Raw genomic sequence first — 23,883 nt, 5'->3', positions numbered from 1 at the left:
GGAGAAGGAAATGAGGCCTCTTGTTTGGAATTAAAAGAATTTCCCTGAAGTAAGAACAAGTATGTGGATCTTTGCATTTTATGCAAATAATGAGTGTAAGATAAAATTCAAACAATGAAATGGCTAAATCTGTCTCTAAAAAGATTATCTTCTCAGTGTTGGCGTGTAACAAATCACGTCGCTTGAAATAATGACCGTTTCTTTCTCGTGACCTTACTGGGCAGAACTGAACTGCTTGGCTAGGTAGTTGTTCTGGCCTGGGGAAGTCCTAATGAGGCTGCCTGGGGCAGTCTCACTCCCAGGCCCTCCTCAATTCAGACAGCAGGGCTGGAAGACCTAGGATCCCCAGTCTGTGTCCCCTGCCAACAGCTGAGCTCAGGCTTGTTCTTGTGGTGGTCTCAGGTTCCAGGAGCAATCGAGGACAACCCCCAATGTGCAGCTGTTTGCTTCCAGAACTATTTTTCTTTTCTTTTCTTTTTCTTTTTTTCTTTCTTTTCTTTTTTTCTTTTTTTTGAGAGAGGGTCTCACTTATGTTTCCCAGGCTGGTCTCGAACCTCCCACTCAATCTGTTGCAGAGAATGTCCTGATCTTTCTGCCTCTACCTCCACATCTGACTTAATGCAGTACAGGGTTTTGTGTGTGCTTGGCAAGCAAACCAACCAAGCCACCCTTCTCAACCCCTTCATGCAATCTAGGTGTCCCATTGCTCAGAGCAGTCAGTCCTATGGCCGCGCCCGAATTTGAACTGTGTGAAATTTAAAGGTGGATTCAACACTAGTTCTTGATGCTTTTGCTGTGGCCATATTTTTTTTTCTTTTCCTTTTTTTTTTAAAATTTTTATTTTGCAATACAATTCAGTTCTACATCTCAGCCACAGATTCCCTTGTTCTCCCCCCTCCCGCCCCCCTCACCTTCCCCCCAGCCCGCTCCCCATTCCAATCTCCTCCAGGGCAAAGCCTTCCGCTGTGGCCATATTTTTAATTTTGCTGGAACTGAGGGTGGAATCCAGGGCCTTGTGATTCCCAGGTAAGTACTCTACCACTGAGCTAAATCTCCATATTTTCAGCCTAACAAGTTGGTTATATAACAGGGTTTTTTGTTTGTTTGTTTTGTTTTGTTTTGTTTTGTTTTGTTTTGTTTTGTTTTTGATGGGGTAGTTGGAACAGAGTCTGGCTATGCAGCCCTGGCTGGCCTAAAATTTGCAATGACCTTCTTACCTCTGTCTCTCAAGTGCCTGTGCTACCGTGATGGGCTTTCTCTCTGTCTCTCTGTCTCTCTCTCTGTCTCTCTCTCTGTCTCTCTGTCTCTCTCTCTGTCTCTCTGTCTCTCTTTCTCTCTCTGTCTCTCTCTCTTTCTTCATTCATTCATTTTTAAGTGCTGGAAATGAACTCAGGGCTTCGTACATGGTAGACATGAACTCTGTCACAAAGATAAACTCACATTTGTGTGTGTATGTCCGCATGGTCTAGTTTCCTTTCTGCTGCTGTGATAAAACATTCTAGGGGCTGGAGAGAAGGCTCAGTGTTTAAGAACACATAGTGCTCTTCCAGAGGACCTGAGGTCAAGTCCCAGCACTCACATCAGGTGGTTCACAATCACCTGTAGCTCCAGCCCCAAGGGGTCTGACTCCTCTGGTCTCTGGGGTTACCTTTACTCACATACACAGGCACAGATACATCATTTAAAACAATAATACATTTTGAAACCCACTGTAACCAAGAGCAACTTCAGGAGGAAAGGGTTTATTTCGTCTCTCCGGACAGGAACTCAAACAGGATCTTGAAGCAGAAACAATGGAGGATGCTGCTTGCTGGCTCACAGGTTCATGCTGAGCTACTTTTCTTTTTCTTTTCTTTTCCTTTTCTTTTTTCCTTTTATTGAAAGTAGATTCTTTTCTCATACAATATATCCTCTCAAATGGCTGAAAGACATTTAAGGAAATGCTCAACATCCTTAGTCATCAGAGAAATGCAAATCAAAATGACTCTGAGATACCACTTTACACCTGTCAGAATGACTAAGATCAAAAACACTAATGGATGTTCGCAGCCCTCGCCGCGCCACCGCCGCTCCCTAACGCCAGCGCCGCCTCACGCGTGCAGAGCTCCAGCCGAAGGAGAAGGGGGTAAGTAAGGAGGTGCCCATACCATGGCTCCTACAAAGCAGACTGCCCGCAAATCCACCGGTGGTAAAGCACCCAGGAAACAACTGGCTACTAAAGCCTCTCGCAAGAGTGCGCCCTCTACTGGAGGGGTGAAGAAACCTCATCGTTACAGGCTTGGTACTGTGGCACTCCGTGAAATCAGACGTTATCAGAAGTCCACTGAACTTCTGATTCGCAAGCTCCCCTTCCAGCGTCTGGTGCGAGAAATTGCTCAGGACTTCAAAACAGATCTGCGCTTCCAGAGTGCAGCTATTGGTGCTTTGCAGGAGGCAAGTGAGGCCTATCTGGTTGGCCTTTTTGAAGATACCAACCTGTGTGCTATCCATGCCAAACGTGTAACAATTATGCCAAAAGACATCCAGCTAGCACGCCGCATACGTGGAGAACGTGCTTAAGAGTCCACTATGAGGGGAAACATTTCATTCTCAAAAAAATTTTTTCTCTTCTTCCTGTTATCAGTAGTTCTTAATGTAAGATATTTTTTCCATGGGGTCAAAAGGTACCTAAGTATATGATTGTGAGTGGAAAAATAGGGACAGAAGTCAGGTATTGGCAGTTTTTCCGTTTTCATTTGTGTGTGAATTTTTAATATAAATGCAAGATATAAAGCATTAATGCAAGCAAAATGTTTCAGTGAACACATTTCAACAGTTCAACTTTATAACAATTATAAATAAACCTGTTAAAATTTTCTGGAAAAAAACCAAAACAACAAAAAAACAAACAAACAAAAAACACTAATGATGCCCAGTGGTGGTGGCACACGCCTTTAATCCCAGCACTCGGGAGGCAAAGGCAGGCGGATCTCTGTGAGTTCGAGGCCAGCCTGGTCTACAAAGCTAGTTCCAGGACAGCCAGGACTGTTACACAGAGAAACCCTGTCTCAGGGGGTGGGGGTGGGGGGACACTAATGACAGTCTATGTTGGAGAGGATGCGGAGCAAAGGGAACTCTCCTCCACTGTTGGTGGGAGTGCAAACTTGTACAACCACTGTGGAAATCAGTATGGAGGTTTCAGGAATGCTCAACCATACCACAAAGATACATGCTCAACTATGTTCATAGCAACATTATTCATAATAGCCAGAACCTGGAAACAACCTAGATGCCCGTCAACTGAAGAATGGATTAAGAAAATGTGGTACATATACACAATGGAGTACTACTCAGCAGAGAAAAACAATGACAGCATGAAATTTGCAGGAAAATGGATGGAACTAGAAAATATCATCCTGAGTGAGGTAACCCAAACCCAGAAGGTCAAACATGGTATGTACTCACTCATAAGTGGATTCTAGATATAAAGCAAAGAACAATCAGACTGCAACCCACAGATCCAGGGAGGCTACCTAGCAGAGGGGACCCTAGGATGACTGTGGCTTATAATAAGTTTTGGTTTTACCCAATGACTGGGCAAGCTTTAGTGAAACATTTCACTATTAGGATAAGAATTTGTACTGTATCAAGCTGATGAAAGAAAATGCTGGCGGTACTTTCAGGAGGGGAGGCTAAAATCTTTTTAGATTATCGATTAGCCTATAGAAAAATGTCTGCCATAAATCAAACAGTGAAGGGGAAGATGAATAGGAATCTCACATACACAACTTAAATAAAACATAGCTCTCTGAACAGATGAAGATAGGTCTCTTCTGTATCACAGAATCTAATCAATATTTATATGTATAATTCAGCTATTATTTGACTTAAAAGGGCTTATTGGGAAATGTTATCATTTATACTATTTTCTACAGAGAAAATATTTTACTGTTTAAAATAAATAAATAAATTTAAAAGAAAATTCCAGCACTAGTTAACCATAGAGGTCTGGAGGTCTGTATAGAGACAGACAGGAAGTGACAGAGTTGGGCAGAAAGAGGAAGTGATATAGCTGCATGGAGAGAGGAAGTGAGATGGCTGGGCACAGGAAGGATTGGGCTGATGATTTCCTAGCGGTAAGAATGTGGCTGGCTTCTTTCTGCTTCTCTGATCTTTCAGCTTTCACCCCAATATCTGGCTCCAGGTTTTTTATTAATAAGACCGTTTAGCACCAGGTGGTGGTGGCACACGTCTTTAATCCCAGCACTCTGGAGGCAGAGCCAGGCAGATCTCTGTGAGTTCGGAGCTATCCTGGTCTACAGAGCAAGATCCAGGACAGGCACCAAGACTACAAAGAGAAACCTTGTCTTGAAAAACAAAAACAAACAAACAAAAGACCATTTAGCAATTCTTCTTACAGTTTCCCCTCCCTCTACTCCTCCCAGTTCCTCTCCAGCTCACCTCCTATCTGGATTCACTCTCTTTCTGTCTCTCATTAGAAAAGAACAGGTTTCTAAGAGATAACAACAAAGTATAACAAAAATAAAATACAATAAAATAAAACAAAACATCACATCAAGGCTGGACCAGACAAACCAACAGAAGGAAAAGAGCCCAAGAGAAGGCACAAGAATGAGAGACCCACTCGTTCTCACACTCAGGAGTCTCATAAAAATACTAAACTGAAAGCCATAATACACACTCAGAGGACCTGGTTCAGACTGAGGAGGTCCTGCACTTGCTGCTTCAGTCTGGGAGTTCATATGGTCCTTGCTCAGCTGATTCAGAGGCCCTTGTCCTCCTGGTTTCCTCCATTCCCTCTGGCTCTTACTCTCTCTCCACCTCTTCTTCTGGGGGTTCTCCTGAGCTCTGAGGGGAGGGATTTGATGGAGACATCCCATTTAGACTCTCTGCATAATGTCTGGCTGTGGGTCTCTGCATCTGTTCCCATCTGCTGCCAAAGGGGAAGCCTCTCTGATGACGACTGAATAAGGCACTGATCTGTGAGTATAGCAGAATATCATCAGGAGTCATTTTATTGATCTTTTTTTTTTTTTTTAACCAGTAGTGTTTGGTTTTACTCTAGGTCTCTGGGGTGTCTTGTCTCTGGTTCTTGGTCACCTTAGTAGTTTTGGATATGGGTCTCATCTCATGGAGTGGGCCATAAGTCAAATCAGACATTGGTTGGCTATGCCTGAAAGTGCTGTGCCACCACTGCCCTACCACATCTTGCAGGCAGGACAGATTGTAGGTTAAGGTTTTTGCAGCTGGGTTGGTGTATATGTTTCTCTTTTGGTAGCCTCTGGAGTACCTTCCTGCACCAAAGACACTAGAGTGTAGGGGTGAAGGTTTCATGTAGGCACCAGTTCAACTTCTCCATGTTCAACAAATTGTGTAGGTGTTATCCTCAGCAATGGGACCTGGCTGTCAATTTGTGGAGAGCAACCTGTTGTCTTAGCAACAGCCCAGGCTGTTTGGGGATTTCTGTGGGACACCCTTAACCAACAACTCAATTGAATGCAATCCAGTCTCACTATTGAAAGCCTCAATTGGTGACAAGAGATGGCCAGTTGGGACTCCATATCCCCCATTGTTAGGAGACCTCCTTAGGATTGCCTCATATGTTTTAGGAAGTTTCCACTGCACTAGGTTTCCACATCATCCTTCAAATGCTCCTCAATTCCTGGCTCCACCCCCCAGCACTGGTAACAGGTGTGTGCCAGCACATCTAGCTTATCCTTGTGTGTGCAGGAACTCCGGACTTAACCCTCCGAGTCTCCAGTCCCCTCACCTTTCTTTTTCTTTTTATGTATGTATGTATGTATGTATGTATGTATGTATGTATGTGTGTATGTATGTATGTATGTATGTGTGTATTTGGTTTTTCCAGATGGTTTTCTTTGTGTAACAGTCTTGGCTGTCCTGGAACTCACTTTGTAGACCAGGCTGGCCATGAACTCACAGAGATCCGCCTGCCTCTGCCTCCCAAATGCTGGAATTAAAGGCACTCGCCACCTTTTCTTTCATAATGGAATGGTTTGATTTTATTTGATAACATTATTTTTTCTTTTTTAAGTATTTTGGTGATTAAACTAGTACATTCTAGACAAGCATTCTTTGTCTTTATCTTTTTATACTCCATGATTATGTTAATCAATTTAAGCCTTATTTCTATATTAAGTAGATTATATACTCTCTTCAATCTTTTAATAACTTATTTATTAAATTATGTCTGTTGTACACATGTTGGCCCACCCATTTATTATTTTTTAAATTATTTAAATATTTAATTTTTGTTATTTAATTATGTGCAGGTTTATGTGTCTGCATGAGGATATATGCACTCGAGTGTGGGTACCCAAGGTGGCCAGGGCATCACATTTCCCTGGAGCTGGAGTTCCAGGTGGTTGTGAGTTACCCTGATAAAATGGGTTCAGGGAATCAAACTCAGGTTCTCTTTGAGCAATCAACACACAATCTTCAGCACTGAAGTGTCTCCAGCCCTTCGCCCTCACTCATTGCTCTCATGTCTTTACATACTTTGTTTATTTTAGACAGGGAGTGCTGGGATTACAGGCCTTTGCTGCCCGACTCAGCCCTAATCAGGTGTTTCTATTACGAGTTTTGGAAGGAACAGGGTGAGAGAGTGAGAGAGAGAGAGAGAGAGAGAGAGAGAGAGAGAGAGAGATCAACCTTCAGGCAAAGGGCTTGTTAGAGAGCTGGACAGAGTGGTTGGTGTGAAGGAAGGGCTTCGTCCTGCTCAGAGGAGCCGAGTTAGGTTGGTTTGCTTGTTGTGTTGTGTTTTTGAGACAGAGTCTTACTGTGTAGCCCTGGCTTGCCTGGCGGAGTTATGTAGCCACAACTCACTATGTAGACCAGGCCAGTCTTGGACTCGCAGAGCTTTGCTTCTCTCTGCCTCCCAAATGGTGAGATTAAAGGTGTGTGCCACTGCACTGGGTCGGAATTAGTTCTTTGTGAGACAGTGCAAGGGTGAGGATGGAGGTGGGAGAAGGGGTGGGTGGGGTGGTGGTGAGTGTTAATGAACCCCAAGTCCACTGACCTCACCAAATTAGACTCAGAGACGTTCTCTTTTCTTCTCTCCTCTTCTCTTCTCTTCTCTCCTCTTCTCTTCTCTTCTCTTCTCTTCTCTTCTCTTCTCTTCTCTTCTCTTTTCTTCTCTCCTCTTCTCTTCTCTCCTCTCCTCTCCTCTTCCCTTCCCTTCCCTTTCCTTCTTCCTTCCTTTCTTTCTTTCTTTCTTTTTCTTTCTTTCTTTCTTTCTTTCTTTCTTTCTTTCTTTCTTTCTTTCTTTTTTTCTGAGACAGGGTCTCTCTCTATGTAGCCCTGGCTGTCCTGGAACTTACTATGTAGACCAGGCTAGCCTCTGTCTACTGAGTGCTGGGATTCAAGGCATGTACCATATGCCTGGCTCCATTACATTTTCTAGTATTTCTGGCTGAAGTGTTTAAAAGTCCCAAGGATTTTTCTGGATAAGTAGCATCTGAGAGAACATTAGACCTTGATACAAGGAAGTGAGACAAAGCTGTCTTCTCTACTTTGAGTTTATTGTCTGGAAACGCAGGGTTCTGGGTTGGGGCATCAGGGCACTTGGCTCTCTAAGGTCAGTGAAAGGAGGAAGCCTTCAGGAGCTTGCCTGGCTCTGAGGGTCTTCACAGTTGCCTTCCTCCCCCACCTCTTTTCCTCCTCTTTTCTTCTTTGAAGTACTTGGGATTGAACCGGGGTCCATTACAGACACTTAGCAAATCCCCAACCCCTAACTCTACCCCCGTGCCTGCCCACGGTAGTCTTTCATGAGCACTTACTACGCACCAAGCGTTGGAAAGACACGGCTCCTATTTTCACAGAGTTGAATGAAGCCTGTCTTTTCTAATCTGCTTTATCCTGCTCTGCGCCTTTTTAGGACTTCATACAAATCAGAGTCATGGGGTACTTACTGCATACACCGCGGGCTGATGTGTTCCACAAACCAAACATGTGTAAAAGCCTGTCTCATTCTGCTAGGGAGAGAAAAAGACTACAGTTCTCTTCAACACCACATCGTGGCTTGGAGGTGGTCCTAAGTGTCTACCTGTGCTCCATGTAGCAGCTCAGGGGCTCCACACACACTGTGACGGCACCAATGGTGAAGTAGGACTTGACATTTGGGTCTGGGTGAGTCTGCAGGGCCTGCACAACGTCAATGATATCTGTGTAACTAAAGGGAGAAAACACATGGTTAGCGTCCTGGTTGGGGCTACAGAATAGGAGAACAGGGGAGCCCTGAGTGGCTGAGTGGCTGAGGGCTGAAGACCCAAAGCAGAAGGCTACCCAGAGTTCCTTGGTGGTACCTCACTTTATGATCCAGAGCCCCTAGAATCCACAGGGTGCTTCTTCATCCCCAAGTTCTTTTGGTTCCCCTAAAGGGGAAGAGTGGGTGGAAGAGCCAACCTACTCTGGAGATAAGAAGTGACTGTGTTTTCTGGTCAGAACTCAGGGGCTCCTGCCAGACTCTGTTTTCTTTAGTTCTTTCCTCTCCCTCCCATTTCACAAGGTCATCAGATCTGTCAAACACCATTTCTAGCCCCATCTTCTGCCTGGAACTCCCTCCATCTTATTTACAGAACCCGTCTGATGTCTTCACTTAGGAGCGAATGTGTTTGTAATCCAAACCCTGGAGCTGGTTCCCCCCAGGTTCCCTGTTATTCTAAGCCCAGGGGACTTCACTCTTTCAGACACTGGGCCAGAAGAGCCGTGCCCTCTTTGACTCCACTTTTCTCTTACCCTTCAGCATACACCTGAAGAGATCACTGCTCACACTCCCACTGGGTCCAGAGTGTACCGTACTTTACCTAGGCCACCCCAATGGCCGCCCAGCTGCCCCCCTACTTTCGTCCTGCCTCACTGCCAACTGTTCTCAACACAGAAGCCAGAGGGATCTGCTAAGCCCTTTGACAGATCACATTACTGCTCTGCTCAAAACTGGTTTCTGTCTCAGTGCAGAAGCCGAGCCCCTTACTGTGGGCCAGGCAGCCCTGTGCCATCTGACCTCTCACAGCGCAGGGGGAATGGCATTACTTCTCCTATCCCTTCCCCTAATCCAAGCACTTTGGCCTCCTGGGTCCTTTCTGGACATGCCAGGCATACTTCTACATTTGTACTCTGCTCCCTCGGGCTGGGATGCTCTTTTCCTGTGGCATCTGCCTGGCTGGCTAGCTTCCTTCGGGTCTCTGCTCGGGTGGCACTTGGTTGGTTTTTGTGGTGCTGGGGATCAAACTCACAGAGTGTTGCACATGCTAGTTGAGTGCTGCACCCCTGAGCTACGTCAGCTGGCACCTTATGGAGACATCTTGGGCCTTCACACACTGCAGTAATGGTCATGCTCCTTTGGACACCTGTACCCCCTCCCCCAGTTTGTCTGCAAAGCACTGACTGTCAGCCACACTCTCTCCTTGTTCCTTTGTTTTCTCTGTGTGCATCTTTGGTCCCATCTTCCCTCATTTATCTGCTCACTGTCTCTGCAATAAAGCGGCTGTTCAGTGTTACAGCTTCTGAAGCCTAAAGCAATACAGATCAATAAAGGGGACATTCGACCTCCAGCGGACCCTGGGATGACTCTGAGGGGCCTCTTCACCTCACAGGGGACAGCCCTGTCCCAAGGGACCCAGACTATTACCAAAAGGTCTGAGTCTGTGGAGGGAAGTCAGACCCGAGGGCATCTGGCAGATCAGAGGACCTGCGTCTGTGTGGGCCTTTGGGAGAGCAGTGGGAGGTGGGGAGTGGGTGCAACCTGCCCGAGCTGTGTCCCCAGTTCCTACACACGACTCACCTGTAAAAAGGCCCTCGGGTTGTCCCAGATTAGAACACCATCCTCGGTCCTGCTCAGCCATCAGAGCTGCAGGGCAGACAGGGTGTGGGCACCGGGCTACTCCAAGGGTGTGGGCATCTGGCTACTCCAAGGGTGTTTACTTATTTAGCTATAGGTAGACTAGAAGTTGCTTTGTAGACCAGGCTGGCCTCAGACTCGTGGGAATCCTGCTTTAGACTCCCAAGTGCTAGGATTACTCTATGCCTGGCTTGCTCAAGAGACTGCTGAGTGATTCTTGGGCTCTGCTCCCTGGCTCCTCTCCCAGGCATGTGTGTGTCTATTTCCAGCACAGTGCTTGGGTGGGTCCCGGTGCCACAGGGGAGAGCCACACGCTTCGTAAGCGGACTGACACTCGCTCACTGTCCTGAAGCTTTCTGTGGAAACATTAACCAGACTTGCCGTTTCTGGATGAATGTCCAGCCTTGTTCCTCAGTGTTGACACCTCCCCTCTTCTGAGAAGAAGGGCTTACTGGGTCGGCTCTGCGGCTCAGATGGTTGAGTGCTTGCCTAGCATGCACAAAGCTGTGGGTTGGATCCCTGGCACCTCATGAACTGGGCACTCACTGTCCCGCACATCAAGGGCTGTGTCTGGATAAACAAGAGCACCATCACAGCACAATCATTGGGCCGCTGTAAGGAGAGGAACTCATTCTTAGCTTTTGGGAAAACACTTAAAATTCTTTGAAATTGCTTTGGGGGAGCTAGAATGGATCCTTGTCATCTTTTTGTCATAATGCCTCCGATTCTGGTCCCCTTGGGTGATGATCACAGTAACTGTGATACAACTTGTAAGCATCCTCACCAGCCTAAGCCACAGAGAATCTGCCACTGACGACACAGGGTCTCACTATAGAGTCCTGAGCTGGTGTTACATTAGGGCTCTGTGAGGGTTTGGCTCAAGGAACACGACCTTGCAGCAGCCACCTGGCCCTATAGCAAGGCCTGAACCTCCTGCTCCGCTGCCCCCGTAGCCCCGCTGCCCCCGAGGCCCCGCTGCCCCCGCGGCCCCGCTGCCCCCGCTGCCCCGCTGCATTCATCTTCTACTGCAGATCGCTTCCTTAACAGAAACTTTAGTAATTTTTTGATTTTTTTTTAGTCATTTTGAGACAGATCTTACTATGTAGCTCCACCTGTCCTGGAACTCTCTCTGTAGACCTGGCCTCAAACCCATAGAGATCAGCCTGCCTCTGCCTCCCCAATGCTGAGATTAAAGGTGTGCACCACCACACCTGGATAGAAATACTTTATTTTCAAAACAGCTTTAAATTTTTAAAATTGCTGGCCAGCTAGAGGAGTTCCTTTATACCACCCCAGCCCACACAGTTCTTCTTATTAGTAATGCCTCATTGATGGAATCACATTTGTTAAAATTAATGCACCAATATTGGCATATTCACTAAAGTGCATTCCCCACTCTAGACCCTGGCATTCTAGTTGAGGTTTAGTGTTTCCCCATTAAAATGAACAATTTTCGAAATGACATAGGATGCCAATTGTCTCCCCCTCCTTCTCTTCCTTCTCCTTTTCCTCTTTCTCCCTTTCTTCTTCTGCTCTTCCATTTATCTTTATTTTTAGATTTTTTAAAACAATTACCTGAGTGCATGTGTGTGCATGTGTGACTGTGTATGGTTACGTGCAGGTGAGATCAGGCGCCCACAGAGTCCAGAAGAAGGTGTCAAACACACCCTCCCCCCCAACCCTCCCCAACACCCCCCCCCAGCTGGAGTTACAGGCAGTTGTGTGCCGCCTGACATGGGTGCTGGGAACCAAACTCAGGTCCTCTGCAGAGCAGTACATGCTCTTATTGCTGAGCCATCTTTTCCTCTTGGTTTGTTTGTTTGTTTGTTTGTTTGTTTGTTTGTTTTTGGTTTTTATTTTGTTTTGTTTCTTTTGTTTTGTTTAGTTTTTGTTTTTTTGATGCAGAGCTGGTCTTGAACTTGTGGTAATCCTCCTGCTTCATTCTCTGGAGTGTTGGGATTACAGGCACACAGCCTCATGTTCTGATCTCTGAGTATCTCTGCTTACCTGCCTCCTGAGTTTCCTGGTGAGGTTTCTGGCCACATCTCTAGCCCATTTTTATGGGATTTCTTTTTCTATTTATTATTGTTAAGTTTAAGAGTTCTTTGTCTATTTTGAGTAATAGTTCTCTATCAGTATTTTGTAAATATATTCTTCCAGACTGCAGCTTGACTTTTCAGTTTCTCTGTCTGTCTTTGTCTGTCTGTCTGTCTGTCTCTGTCTCTGTCTCTCACTTTTCAGCCTCTGCAGTTCAAGAAGAAATATTAGAAGGTGTGAGAATGATGCTGAGCGCCAGCCCTGCACATCAGCCCACAAAGAGAGCCCATTGGATGGGTGTAGAGATCATGATATTATATACAACATACAGGTAAAAAAGTTTGGCTGGTACAAAATGGGATGAAATAAAAGTGGAGCTTCCTTCCTCCTCAGGATGTAGATATTCTGGATTTTTAAAACTATGTTTAAAAAAAAAGACTTGTTGTATATTTTTGACAAAATTATTCTCATTATTTTAAAGTGTGTGTATCTAAGTATGTGCACGTGAGTGAAGGTGGTGGCCGAGACCAGAGGAGTCAGAGAGCTCTGGACCTGGACGTTACTCTTTCTGGCTCAGTCAAGAGCCAGCAATCCCAGATATGAGGGGATGGGCTGTGGCTGACCCAAGGGTGGGCCCTACTGTATGCAGATGAGGTTGGCATTGGTCCTGAATGGAAGCTCTTCAGTATCGACAGTGGCTAATTTTGGTCCTCAGTACCATTTCATGTTCTCCTGTTTGCAGCTTGAGTGGAGTAGGGGCTGGAATGTTTGTTTGTTTGTGTGTTTGCTTGTTTGTTTGTTTGGGAAAGCCTTTTTCTCTTTATTTCTTTTTTTGTTTGATTATTTTTAGACAGGGTCTCATTATATAGCTCTGGCTGGTCTTGAACTCACAGAGATCCACTGCATTTGTGGTCATGGCCTTCCCTCCACATTCCCCGTGACAGGGCAAAGAATCCAATCTTGGGAAGATGGTTGGAAGTCTTCAGTGGCTTCTTCAAGCTGATGGGGGATGCACTGGCTTCACCTACTGTCTGCTCCGTGGAGCTCCATGGAGGTGCCATGGAAAGAGAGCACAGTTAGGGGTGGCCTTGGGAGACGTTCTGTGCTGCATGGTCAGGGGCTGGGGCAGGGCTTCTGATGGGCGTCAGAGCCTTGTTGAAGCATCATCTGGGGGGCGAATTGCTGAATCCCGTGTGATGTTCCTCAGAGGAATGTGCCAGTCTCAGGAGGGCTGCCTAGAAGAGAAGGGAGAAAGAAATCCTTGAACACTGGGAACAGGGGCTAACAGAGAAGAGGCCAGGCATGGTGGCGCACACCTTTAATCCCAGCCCTCAGGAGGCAGAGGCAGGAAGATCCCTGTGAGTTTGAGGCTAGCTACAAGACAGTCAGCACTACAAAGAGAAATCCTGTCTCAATAAATAAATAAACTAATAAAAAACAACACCCCCCCCACAACAACCCAAATAAAGCTTCCTCTTTCATTTGAGCTGAAGATGCTGGTCTGTCACGCCTGGGGGAAGCAGAGTCCTCTGTAAAAACAAGAATCCCTTTAGATTTCACCAGCGAGTTGCTGGGCCAGACCTGGGGCTGACAGAAAGTCCCACGAGTGGATCCCTCATCGCTCAGGCAGCACTATGGCTAGAGAGAGCTGATCAGGGAGGTCTTGTGGCCCCACAAGGGGTACCCCAGCCAGAGGCTTTCTGATGACTCCAAGCACACATCATGCAACTGTCCAGAGTCTCTAGCTGGAGAGAAGAAGAGAGGTGAAATTCTCCTCCTATGCCATCGGTGTGGCAAAGGGATTGGTCGGGGAAAGAATTTGTTCTTCGGACTAGAGTAGAAAGAAAAAAATTTTTTTTTATTAACTTCGGAGAGAGCAGTGGGCATGGCTGTAGATTCTAGTTCTCTCTCTCTCTCTTTCTCTCTCTCTCTCTCTCTCTCTCTCTCTCTCCTTTTCTTTTTCTATTGAGACAGGGTGTCTCTATGAGATCCTGGCTGTCCTGGAACTCGCTATGTAGACCAGGCTGGCCTCAACCTCACAGAGATCCACCTGCCTCTGCCTCCCGAGTGCTGGGATTAAAGGCGTGCACCACCATGCCTGGCCTTGTTTCTAGTTTTCTAATTGTCTTTTTTATTTCTTCCTGAGATAAAAAGCAGCCATCATCTCATGTATCACCAGGAAGCCTGTTTGCCATGTGCACATGTCCAAGCCTGGGTCCTGTGTGTGTGTGTGTGTGTGTGTGTGTGTGTGTGTGTGTGTGAAAGGAGATAGGGAGATAGGTAACTGCTGCTGGTTTACCCAGCATTCCTTCCTTCCTCCTGGGCCTCCATTCTTTCCCACCCTTCTTTCCACTCCCTCCCACCTTTTTCTTTCTTTCCTTTGGGGTCTGGGATGTAACCAGGGTCTGCGGCTGTTAAGCAGACACTCTACCACTGAACGGCTCTCCCGGTCCACCCCTCCTGGCTCCTTTCTTTGATGAACTGCTCTCCCAAGGCAATTATGTGATTTCCATCTGTTGCAAGTTTCTCCTTAGAGATGAGATTGCAACCAAGTCCTGGCATCTCACTTCTATGGTGGCTCGTCTGAGGGCCCACGGAGACAACGGGGACAAAGGTAATTGGATAACTAAATTGGAGACCTTGTAGCTTTTAGCTTTAGGTAAGGCTTGAGCCAGGAACCAAGTGATATATTTAAGGACCCAGTGTCACCGTGTCTCTCTTCTGCTCTTAGTCCTCTCTTCATCCTGGCTTCTCCTAGTGACCCAGGCTGATTGTACCCATCCACTAGGGAACACAGGAATTGGATTTATTTAGTGGCACATCTGGCTTTAGTTGAAATCAAGGCTTCCTGCCCCCACACTCATACCAAAAATGAAGAATGAAGGGCTAGTGAGGAGACTCATTTGGTGAGGTACTTGCTGCGTGAGAGGGTGACCCCTTAAAGAAGGGAAGAGTGAACTGACACCACAAAGATGTCCTCTGAACTCATGGGCATAAACACACACACACACACACACACACACACACACACACACACACACATGCACGTGCACGCTAACAATAAAATTAGAAAAAGGAAGAGTGGATTAATTTTGGAAACCCTAATCCAGAATTTCATATTTATTTCTATTTAATTTCCTTTTATTTTAGCTATTCTATTTAAAATTTCCACGGCTTGCATTTGCTCTCTCTTTCATAGCTGCTTTCCTGTTTTGTGAATATAGTAACATTCAAACTTCCCCTTTTCACAAACTCCTTTTTGTAATTCGTATTATCTGTTTGCATCAGCTTGTTCACCTTTTGTTTACAGGGTTTTTTTTTTTGTTTTTTTTTTTGGTTTTTTTTTTTTTGTTTTGTTTTTTTTAAGCAGGCAGTGTAGCTGGGTAGTTCAGAGCTGGGCTCAGGAAATGGCTGTCTGTGTCCACATTCCATCCCCACCCGGCTGCTGCACAAACCTCCAGCTCTGGTTTCTTTGCCACCGTGTGATTCAGCTTCCTGTGAGCGGAGATGATACTGCAAGCTGGTTCAAAGGTCGATGTCCTCCATATACTGTGCTCAAAATGCTGCCAGGGCCACACCAGGTTCTCTCTCTCTCTCTCTCTCTCTCTCTCTCTCTCTCTCTCTCTCTCTCTCTTTCTCTCTCTCTCTCTCTTGTATGTGTAGTGCTGTACATCTAGGACCTTGTATATTCTAGGCCCCACCCCTCAGCTGGTCTCAAAATCTCAACTAGGCACAAACTATCATGCTTGCTTGTTTGAACTCCCAATCCTCCTGCCTCCAACCTCTGAGTGCTGGAGTTACAGGCGTACACTTCTATACCCAGCCCATCTTTCACTCCAGAATCCTTCTCTCTCTACTCTTCCTCCTTCACTGTCTAGTATTGGTCTGGTGACCAGCTCATCTTTATGCAAAATGGTCAGAGCCGACTGCCAGAAGAGCATCCCGAGGCGCTCTTCCCACCCCATGGTAGCTTTCTTTGCAGGTCTGTTTGGGTCTGGTTTTCTCTACTCCGGATTGTATGTCATTGGGTTGCTTTGAATGACATGTTCCCCATAAGTCTCTGGTATTTGAATATTTGGTCTCCAGTTGGGGGCTGTTTGGAGAGGATTAGGAGGTGTGGCCTTGCTGGAGGAGGCGCGCTATTGGGGGCGGGTTTTGAGGTTCCAAAAGACTCATGCGTTTTCCAGTTAGTTCTCTCCGTCTCCTGCTTTGAATCCAGATGTGAGAGCTCAGCTGCCACACCAGCGCTCAGCCTTCAAAAAAATCTAACCAACAAAGAGCCCCACACCTCTGAAGCTAAAAAACACCGGGAATCTGAAGGCTGAGGAAGCAGAGGGCTCTGGCTCCCTCTGGAGGCGGCTGGAGGCTCTGCACAAACTCTGGCAAACTGCTTGCAGCCCTTAATCTGGGTAGGGGAACTGAATGGGCTCAGGAATGAATCTCCAAGATTTACCCGGGCACATTTTCTGTTAGAACAATTACATAAGACCTCGTGACTAACTTCTAGCTAGTTTGACATAAAAAAGCACGAAGTATGCAATTTAAGAAAATGTTCCAAAGCTGGGCATGAGCTGCGTTGACCTTTACTCTGTCTTGCTTAGCGGTTGGAGCGCCCGCAGTCACCTTGGACCATGAGTAGAAGCATCCGTTGAAGACAGCTGACTGGAATCAGCAGGGTCCGGTTTCACTATGATCAAGTGGCCAGATGGACATGGTAGCACACAGCTGTAATGCCAGCATTTGGAAGCTGCGGCAAAAAGATCACAAGTTCAAGGCCAACCTGGACTGTATAATAAGACCCTATTTCAACCCATTCACACACAAAAATAAACTGCATGCCAATGTTAACTTGAGAGAAAGGGAGACACATTCTGTTTTATTTATACTACTGCTATTTGGAGGTTGGATTTTTGTAACTAACTTTTCCCCTTTTATTGAAAATACATTCTTTCCTCATACAATAGTTTCCCCTCCCTCTATTCCTCCAAGTTCCTCCCCACCTCCCCTCTCATCCAGATTCACTCCCTTTCTGTCTCTCATTAGAAAAGAACAGGCTTCTAAGAGATAACAAAATATAACAAAATAAAATATAAAAAACAAAAACCATCACATTGAGGCTGGACCAGGAAACCCAACAGAAGGAAAAGAGCCCAAGAGAAGGCACAAGAATGAGAGACCAGCTTGTTCACACACTCAAGAGTCCCATAAAATAGTAAACTGAAAGCCATAATACACACTCAGAGGACCTGGTTCAGACTGAGGAGGTCCTGCACTTGCTGCTTCAGTCTGGGAGTTCATATGGTCCTTGCTCAGCTGATCCAGAGGCCCTTGTCCTCCTGGTTTCCTCCATTCCCTCTGGCTCTTACTCTCTCTCCACCTCCTCTTCTGGGGGTTCTCCTGAGCTCTGAGGGGAGGGATTTGATGGAGACATCCCATTTAGAGCTGAATGTTCTACAGCCTCTCTCTCTCTCTCTCTCTCTCTCTCTCTCTCTCTCCCTAATGTCTTGTCAGTCTCTGTATTTGTTTCATCTGTGGCAGGAGGAAGTTTCTCTGATAATGGCTGAGCACTGATCTATGAGTATAGCAGAATATCATTATGAATCATTTTATTGATATATATATTTAAGACTAGTAGTATTTGGTTTTACCCTTGGTCTCTGGGATACCTAGTTTCTGGTTCTTGATTACCCAACACCGTTGGGTATGGGTTCCATCTCATAGAGTGAGGCTTAAGTCAAATCAGGCATTGGTGGTTACTCCCATAGCTTTGTGCCACCATTGCCCTAGCATATTTTGCAGGCAGGACAGATTGTAGATCAGAGGTTTTGTGGCTGGGTTGGTGTATATGTTTTTCCTTTGGTAGCCTGCAGAGTACCTTCCTGTACCAAAGACACTAGAGTGTAGGGGTGAAGGTTCCATGTAGACACCAGCTCAGCCTCTCCATGTTCAATGAGTTGTGTGGGTGTTGTTCTCAGCAATGGGGTCTTGTGGAGAGCAACCTACTGTCTTGGCAACAGCCTGGGCTATTTGGGGATTTCCATTGGACCCTTTGGCCAACAACTCAATTGGATGTAACCCAGTCCTGGTACTGGAAGTTTTGTTTGATGACAAGAGATGAGTTGGAACTCTGTCTCCTTCATTATTTGGAGACCTCATTAGGATCACCTTCGTATATTTTAGGAAGTTTCCACTGCACTAAATTTCCATACCACCTCAAAAAACCCTCAATCCTGCTCTCTCTCTCTCCCCATCCCCTCCCCTTCCCCATCTGATTCTTCTGTTTCAGTCCTCTCCCCCCTCACCACCTTTTTTTTTAATCCAAAAGAAAATTCTCTAGGAAAATCCCAAAATATTACCATAGCTTGATTCTTCTGTCTAAAATGAGACCAACGGGCCTCGCCTCAGAGGGTGGGTCAGTTCACTTGTAGGAGACTTACTTACAGAGGTTTCCATAGACCCCAGGAAAGGATGAAAGGATGAGTTGCCTGACTGAGCCACGGTAAGCCAGTCCTGAACTCCTTGTGCTAAGAGCAAGCATGTGGTGTTTCTGAGGCCAAAGCCTCCAGGCCTCAGTTTGTCAAGGAGCTGAATAAGCAAGGGCTAAATCCCCATTGCCAACCACCAATAAACCCCCAGAGCTGCAGGGAAACTCGGGTGTGGCACCTACGGTAACCCCACAGGGTATCATGGTGGCTCAGGTCTGGCTGGTACAGGCTCACACAGCTCAGCTTCGTTCCAGACCGCTGGTTCATCTACCTCTGTGTCTCTTCTGCTTGGGCCAACGTGATGCCTGTAGCCCATCTTTGCAAGACACATGTGGGAAGTCCACCACAGAAGAACATTTCAAGACCTTGCTCATGTCATGTCCATTCACATCTGTTGGACAAAAAAGGTCACAAAACCAAGACCGAAATTAAAGGCTGGAGAACACACTTCACCTGTCATGGGGTGGATGAACGTGGTCTGTAAAGTACTGGAAAGCTAGCTCCCAGGGACTCTCCTCAAAGGCTAGGTAGCCCAGAGAGACAGGTTTGGCCTTGCCGGAGGAGAACACCAGCCTCTCTTCCCATTTGCCTGGGAGAACGCTTCACTGTGGCCCTGGGTCCCACTTCAGCTGCTCAAGTCCTCAGGTCCTTGGCCCAGTGGGGGCTGTCCCACGGCTAGGCCTTTCCTGGCCTGAGATTGTGCAAGGCCTTCAGCTGCCCTCTGAGCACACTCCCAGCCGGACAGAGAGAGGGTTGAGGGTTCAGGAAAGAGGAAACAGTCCCCAGGACAGGATCCTCCTCTCCTGGGAAGCAGAAGCAGCGAGCCAGCTGCACTGTGGGCTCTTTGGCCTTCCTTCCTGTTCTCTTCTCTGGCAGGCAGTTCAGCCAGCCCAGCAGCCATTTCCTCCATGAAACTTCCATCTCTGGGCTGCAGAGGAGGCAGATCAGGGAGTGGGGAGCCCAGTGGGGCTGGGACTTTCTGGGGTGGGGTATGCATGTGGATGTGACTCTCGGACCTTCCAAACACTTGCAAACCCTAAACATGAACTCTAAGCTATTCCCCCATGCTAGGTCCTCTCCACCTACCCCACCCACGCCTAGCCCCAGCCATCACCCTACTCCCCACTCCCCAGCAGCTATTCCCATCCCAGGCTCATCTCGCTCTAATGGCAGCTCCAACCGATAACTACATGCCTTCCTCCCACAATCTCAACACATCATCCCAACCCCACCCGCCTCATTCCTACCCAGGCCCCATCTTCCCTCACCTGTACCCATTCCCACCCTAAATTCCAATCCAGATCCCATCCTACCATCTGGCTGGACCATGCTCATCCCACCCCTAATTTTCTCACTCTAGAGCACCCCACTCAGCTTTATTCACATCGCTATTTTACCTGCTGTGGGTCCTTCAGTCAGAACTGGGCAAAACTAGGTTGTGGGATGAGCTGTGGACTTTTTACTACTTCAGTCACAGTCAGTGGGTAGCTGCCAGGCCTGGTGGCATAGGTTTGTAATCCCAGCTACTTGGTGGGCTGAGGCAGGAGGATCATGGACTGAAGGCCAGCCTGGTTACAAATTCAAAGACAGAGCTGGAAAACTTATCAAAAAGAGGCGTGGTTACTAGGTATGTAATGCATTGGCAGAGTCCTTGCCTGGTATGCATGAAGCTCTCGGTTCAGTCTCCTGACTATATAAACCAGGCATAAGGATGGCATCTCTAACCCCAGCATTTGAGAGGGAGAGGCAGGAAGATCAGAAGTTCAAGGTCATCCTTAGCTACATAGGCAGCCTGAGATACATGAGTCCCTGTCTCAAAAAAAAAACAAAAACAATTGATGTTGGGCTTATGTTTGGGGCTCTCCTCTATCTTGAAGAGAATCTACTCCTAGAATTGCCCACTGCACTCTTACTTCTCTTTCTGGGTGTCCTCCAGCTGGCCACATCTGTATCTCTCTCTCCAGATGATAGGGAAGTTGGGGGAAGCCCTGGGGTGCAGGAAATAGAAACTGAATCTTACGTTGAAGAAAGCCACTCCTGGTGACCCTGCTCCTGTCCTTTCTCTGCCTGCTGGACTGGGCTTCTGAGGTCAGCGGTCAGGGAGTAAGAGTCTCAGCCTGTCTTCCCTAGATGTCCTGGGACACTTACTCGATTTCACACGCAGTCAACACAGGGTTTCAAAGTGTGCCAGGGCACTAATGGCTCTGGCATGGCACATGCCAACTCCAGTGTGGGCATTTAAGCCCTTTCTTCAGTATGCCCTGATTGGGGACTCGAGGATTAAAATCAGAAACTTCTCTCTGAGGACAGTGCTGGTCAAAAGTCATGTTCACAGGAGGATTTCTTTCAGGGCCACAGGCTCTCTTCCTCCCAGGACCGGAATTTATCCCCAGGGACTGCTGGGTGCCTAACTAGGTTGACCACCCCAATCCAAGCCCATGGCACCTCCCCATCTACACCAGGGCTCTCACGCAGGGACAGAACTCTTCCTTTCTGGGGATGTCCATCCTCTTTTTTTTTTTTTTTAAACAGACCACTGGGCATTTGGGGTGGAACAGGCTGAGTCAATATGCTGGACTCCAGTGGGACTGGCCCCTGTGGTACTGGGACTGGGCCAAATGAGACACCATTACCATATGGTCTCTCACACACTGCATTCTGGGATTTGGATGTTTAAATCCCACCATTCCTCAACAAGAGTTCTCATTGCCATCTCTAGGACCTCAGTTCTAGGAGACAGGGAGCTGGGGACAGCAAAGACATAGCTTGCTGATGTTCTGGCTGCAGGGGAACTGGCCCCCGGCACCATGTATGTGGATCTAGGCCCTAGGGCTAATCCAACCCCAAATGTACAGTATTCAACAGGCTGACTTTTCTTTTCTTTTTCTTTCTTCTTTTCTTTCATTCTTTTTCTTTTTCTTTTTTTCTTTCGAGATAGAGTTTCTCTGTGTAGTTTTGGTGCCTGTCCTGGATCTTGCTCTGTAGACCAGGCTGGCCTCAAACTCACAGAGATCCACCTGACTCTGGCCTCCCCAGGCTGAGATTAAAGGTGTGTGCCACCACAGCCTGGCCAGGCTGCCTTTTCTCAAAGTGTCAGGACAGCCTGACCCAGTTTCCAGAAGCCAACTATGTCACTCAGATGGTACTGGAGGCCTGGGGCCCCTGGGGAGCAGAGCTCTGTCTGTACTGCTTGGGTCCTTTGCCACCTTCCCTGCAAAGGCATCCCTTTTGCTTCCTCCGTGGGGCTAATTGCTGCCTGGGCATCTTGGGAGCACCTCAGATCCCCGTCCAGGCCTGGACTCTTGCTCAGCCCTCTCCAGGTAGCCAGTGCAGTCACGTGGTGGATGGGTGGGGGGCTGGGAGATGTCATGAGTTTCCTGTCCCCACTTTCAGCCTCCCCAGGCCTGCCTGTCACCCTGCTGAGTTAGCAGGCAGCTGGGAGGACACAGAGTTGCAACACATGTGTGTGAGAAAATCCACATCAGATCGAACTTACTCTTCTGTCTTTAGGTGTACATTTACACGGTTCCGTAGCCATCACCACCGTCTATTTCCAGAACTTTCTCCTCATCCACAAGTTTCTGTACCCATTAAATACATCCTTATTCTCTACTACTCTCCCAGGCCCTGGTAACTTCACCCCATTTTCTGTCTCTAGAGCATACATTAACTCGAGCAATGCAGTATTTGCCTGATATGTCATAGAGCAAATGTTGGAACGGCACCCGTCCTGACTAACATTTTACTATACACATGAGTACATCTCTCTGTCCATTCCTCTGTTGATAGGCGCAGGGCTCTTGCTGTCCTCTGGTGAGACGCTGCTGTGGACGTGATTTAGAAGTGTCTCTTTGGAGCCTTGCTTCTATCACTATAGGGGATAAACCCAGGTGTGGGATTACTGCCCCATTTCATAATTCTACCCTGACTTTCTTGAGGAATCCTCAGTCTCCCACACTGCTCCATTTTACATCTAACTAAGGACACATGTGGCTCCTATTAAACGGGGCTCCCATTTCTGCACACTGTGTGTCCTCCTCTTTCACTTTACACTTTATTCCCAAGACAGGATCTCTTACAGCTGAGCTGGCTGGCCAGCAGACGCCATCCGTCCTCTGTCTCTGCTCCAACCCGTGCTGGGGCTGGATGCATGTCCACACCTGGCACAGACAGGTACTGTGGTTCCCACCGTCGGAGCCATCTCCCCAGCCCTTACTGTGGTTTTGACTTGTGTTTTCCTAATGGTTTACCTGTGTGTTTTTGTTTTTTTCATTTGTTTACTGGCCACCAGTCACCATGTCTTCAGTGAAAAGTGTCTATTCAAGTCCTTTGCCCATTTTCCTAATTGGGTTCTTTTATTTTGGAGGAGGCTATGCTATTGACAGAACTCTCTACATGTTCTGGATATTAATCCTCAATAAGTGAGTCTCAAATATTTTCTCTCATTCTCTGGCTGTCTTGTCTTCATTTCTCTGCACAGTAATTTTTGACACACACAAAATCAAGTCCACTTGTCTTAGTTAGGGTTTCTATTGCTACAACAAAAACAAAAGGCAAGTTGGGTAGAAAAGAGTTTGTTTGGCTTACACTTCCATATTGCTGTTCGTCACCAAAGGAAGTCAGGACAGGAACTCAAGCAGGGCAGGAATCTGGAGGCAGGAGCTGATGCAGAGGCCATGGAGGGGTGCTGCTTACCAGCTTGCTCCCCCTGACTTGTTCAGGACCACCAGCCCAGGGATGGCACCACCTGCCATGGGCTGGGCCCTCCCTCATTGATCACAAATTGAGAAAATGCCTTACAGCTGGATCTCATGGAGGCATTTCCTCAACTGAGGCTCCTTCCTCTCCTATGACTCTGGCTTGTGTCAAGTTGACACAAAACCAGCCAGTACACCGTCTTCCCTATTTCCCCCTTTTTCTTTTCTGAAACAGGGTCTACCTCTCTTGCCCACACTGGCCTCAAACTCACCATCCTCCTGCCACGGCTCCCGGAATGCTAGAAGTACAAAGCACACCACTGTGCCTAGCTTCTATTTCAGGAAAGCACTGCCTGACCCAAAGCCATAGAGATCATAACCTAGGTTTTCTTCTAGGTGTTTCTTGGACTCCTATGTGTGGTGCCTGCAGAGCTGGCCCTCTTTGGCACAGGACTTTCTTCTTGTGCATGGCATACCATAGGCACTTAACTCATGTTTGTGGGTGTGAACACGTGTCGTGCAGAACCCTTGTGCCACCTAACTCACGAAGGTTTCCTTGCCACCGCTCTAGCCAGACTCTGAACTCCAAGGACCACACACTCCTGTCTCAATTGCCGAGAAGATCCTGTGAGTCAGGGGCTCTAAACTGTCACAGACAGGTCCTCAGGCCTAGGTCTGCAGAAATGGGTGAATGCCAAGAAGAACGAAAACACAGAGACTTCTCTGCTGTGGCCCCAGGGACTCATTCCAGAGGGGAAGTTACAGATTTGTGCAGCATCCTGAAGGCTGAGTAAGATTTCTGTGA

At 47.1% G+C, this 23,883-nt stretch overlaps 1 protein-coding gene and 1 long non-coding RNA gene across 2 annotated transcripts; one reads left to right on the top strand and one right to left on the bottom strand.

Moving 5' to 3' along the window:
• Positions 1-1,759: 1,759 nt before the first annotated feature.
• LOC131909676 (uncharacterized) lies at positions 1,760-10,502 on the bottom strand. The gene is made up of 3 exons (XR_009378898.1): positions 9,803-10,502; positions 8,066-8,191; positions 1,760-1,921 (listed from the first exon to the last, which is right to left on the bottom strand). It is a non-coding gene; the product is annotated as an uncharacterized LOC131909676 (long non-coding RNA).
• LOC131909675 (histone H3.3A-like) lies at positions 2,122-2,572 on the top strand. The gene has a single exon (XM_059261448.1). It carries the CDS (start codon positions 2,149-2,151, stop codon positions 2,557-2,559), a length of 411 nt encoding a protein of 136 aa, XP_059117431.1. The 5' UTR covers positions 2,122-2,148; the 3' UTR covers positions 2,560-2,572.
• Positions 10,503-23,883: the final 13,381 nt, after the last annotated feature.

This window comes from Peromyscus eremicus, chromosome 4 (assembly GCF_949786415.1).
Source record: "Peromyscus eremicus chromosome 4, PerEre_H2_v1, whole genome shotgun sequence".
NCBI lineage: Eukaryota > Metazoa > Chordata > Mammalia > Rodentia > Cricetidae > Peromyscus > Peromyscus eremicus.
Note: the sequence above shows the minus strand (reverse complement) of the source record. Positions and strands in the feature narration are given on the sequence as shown.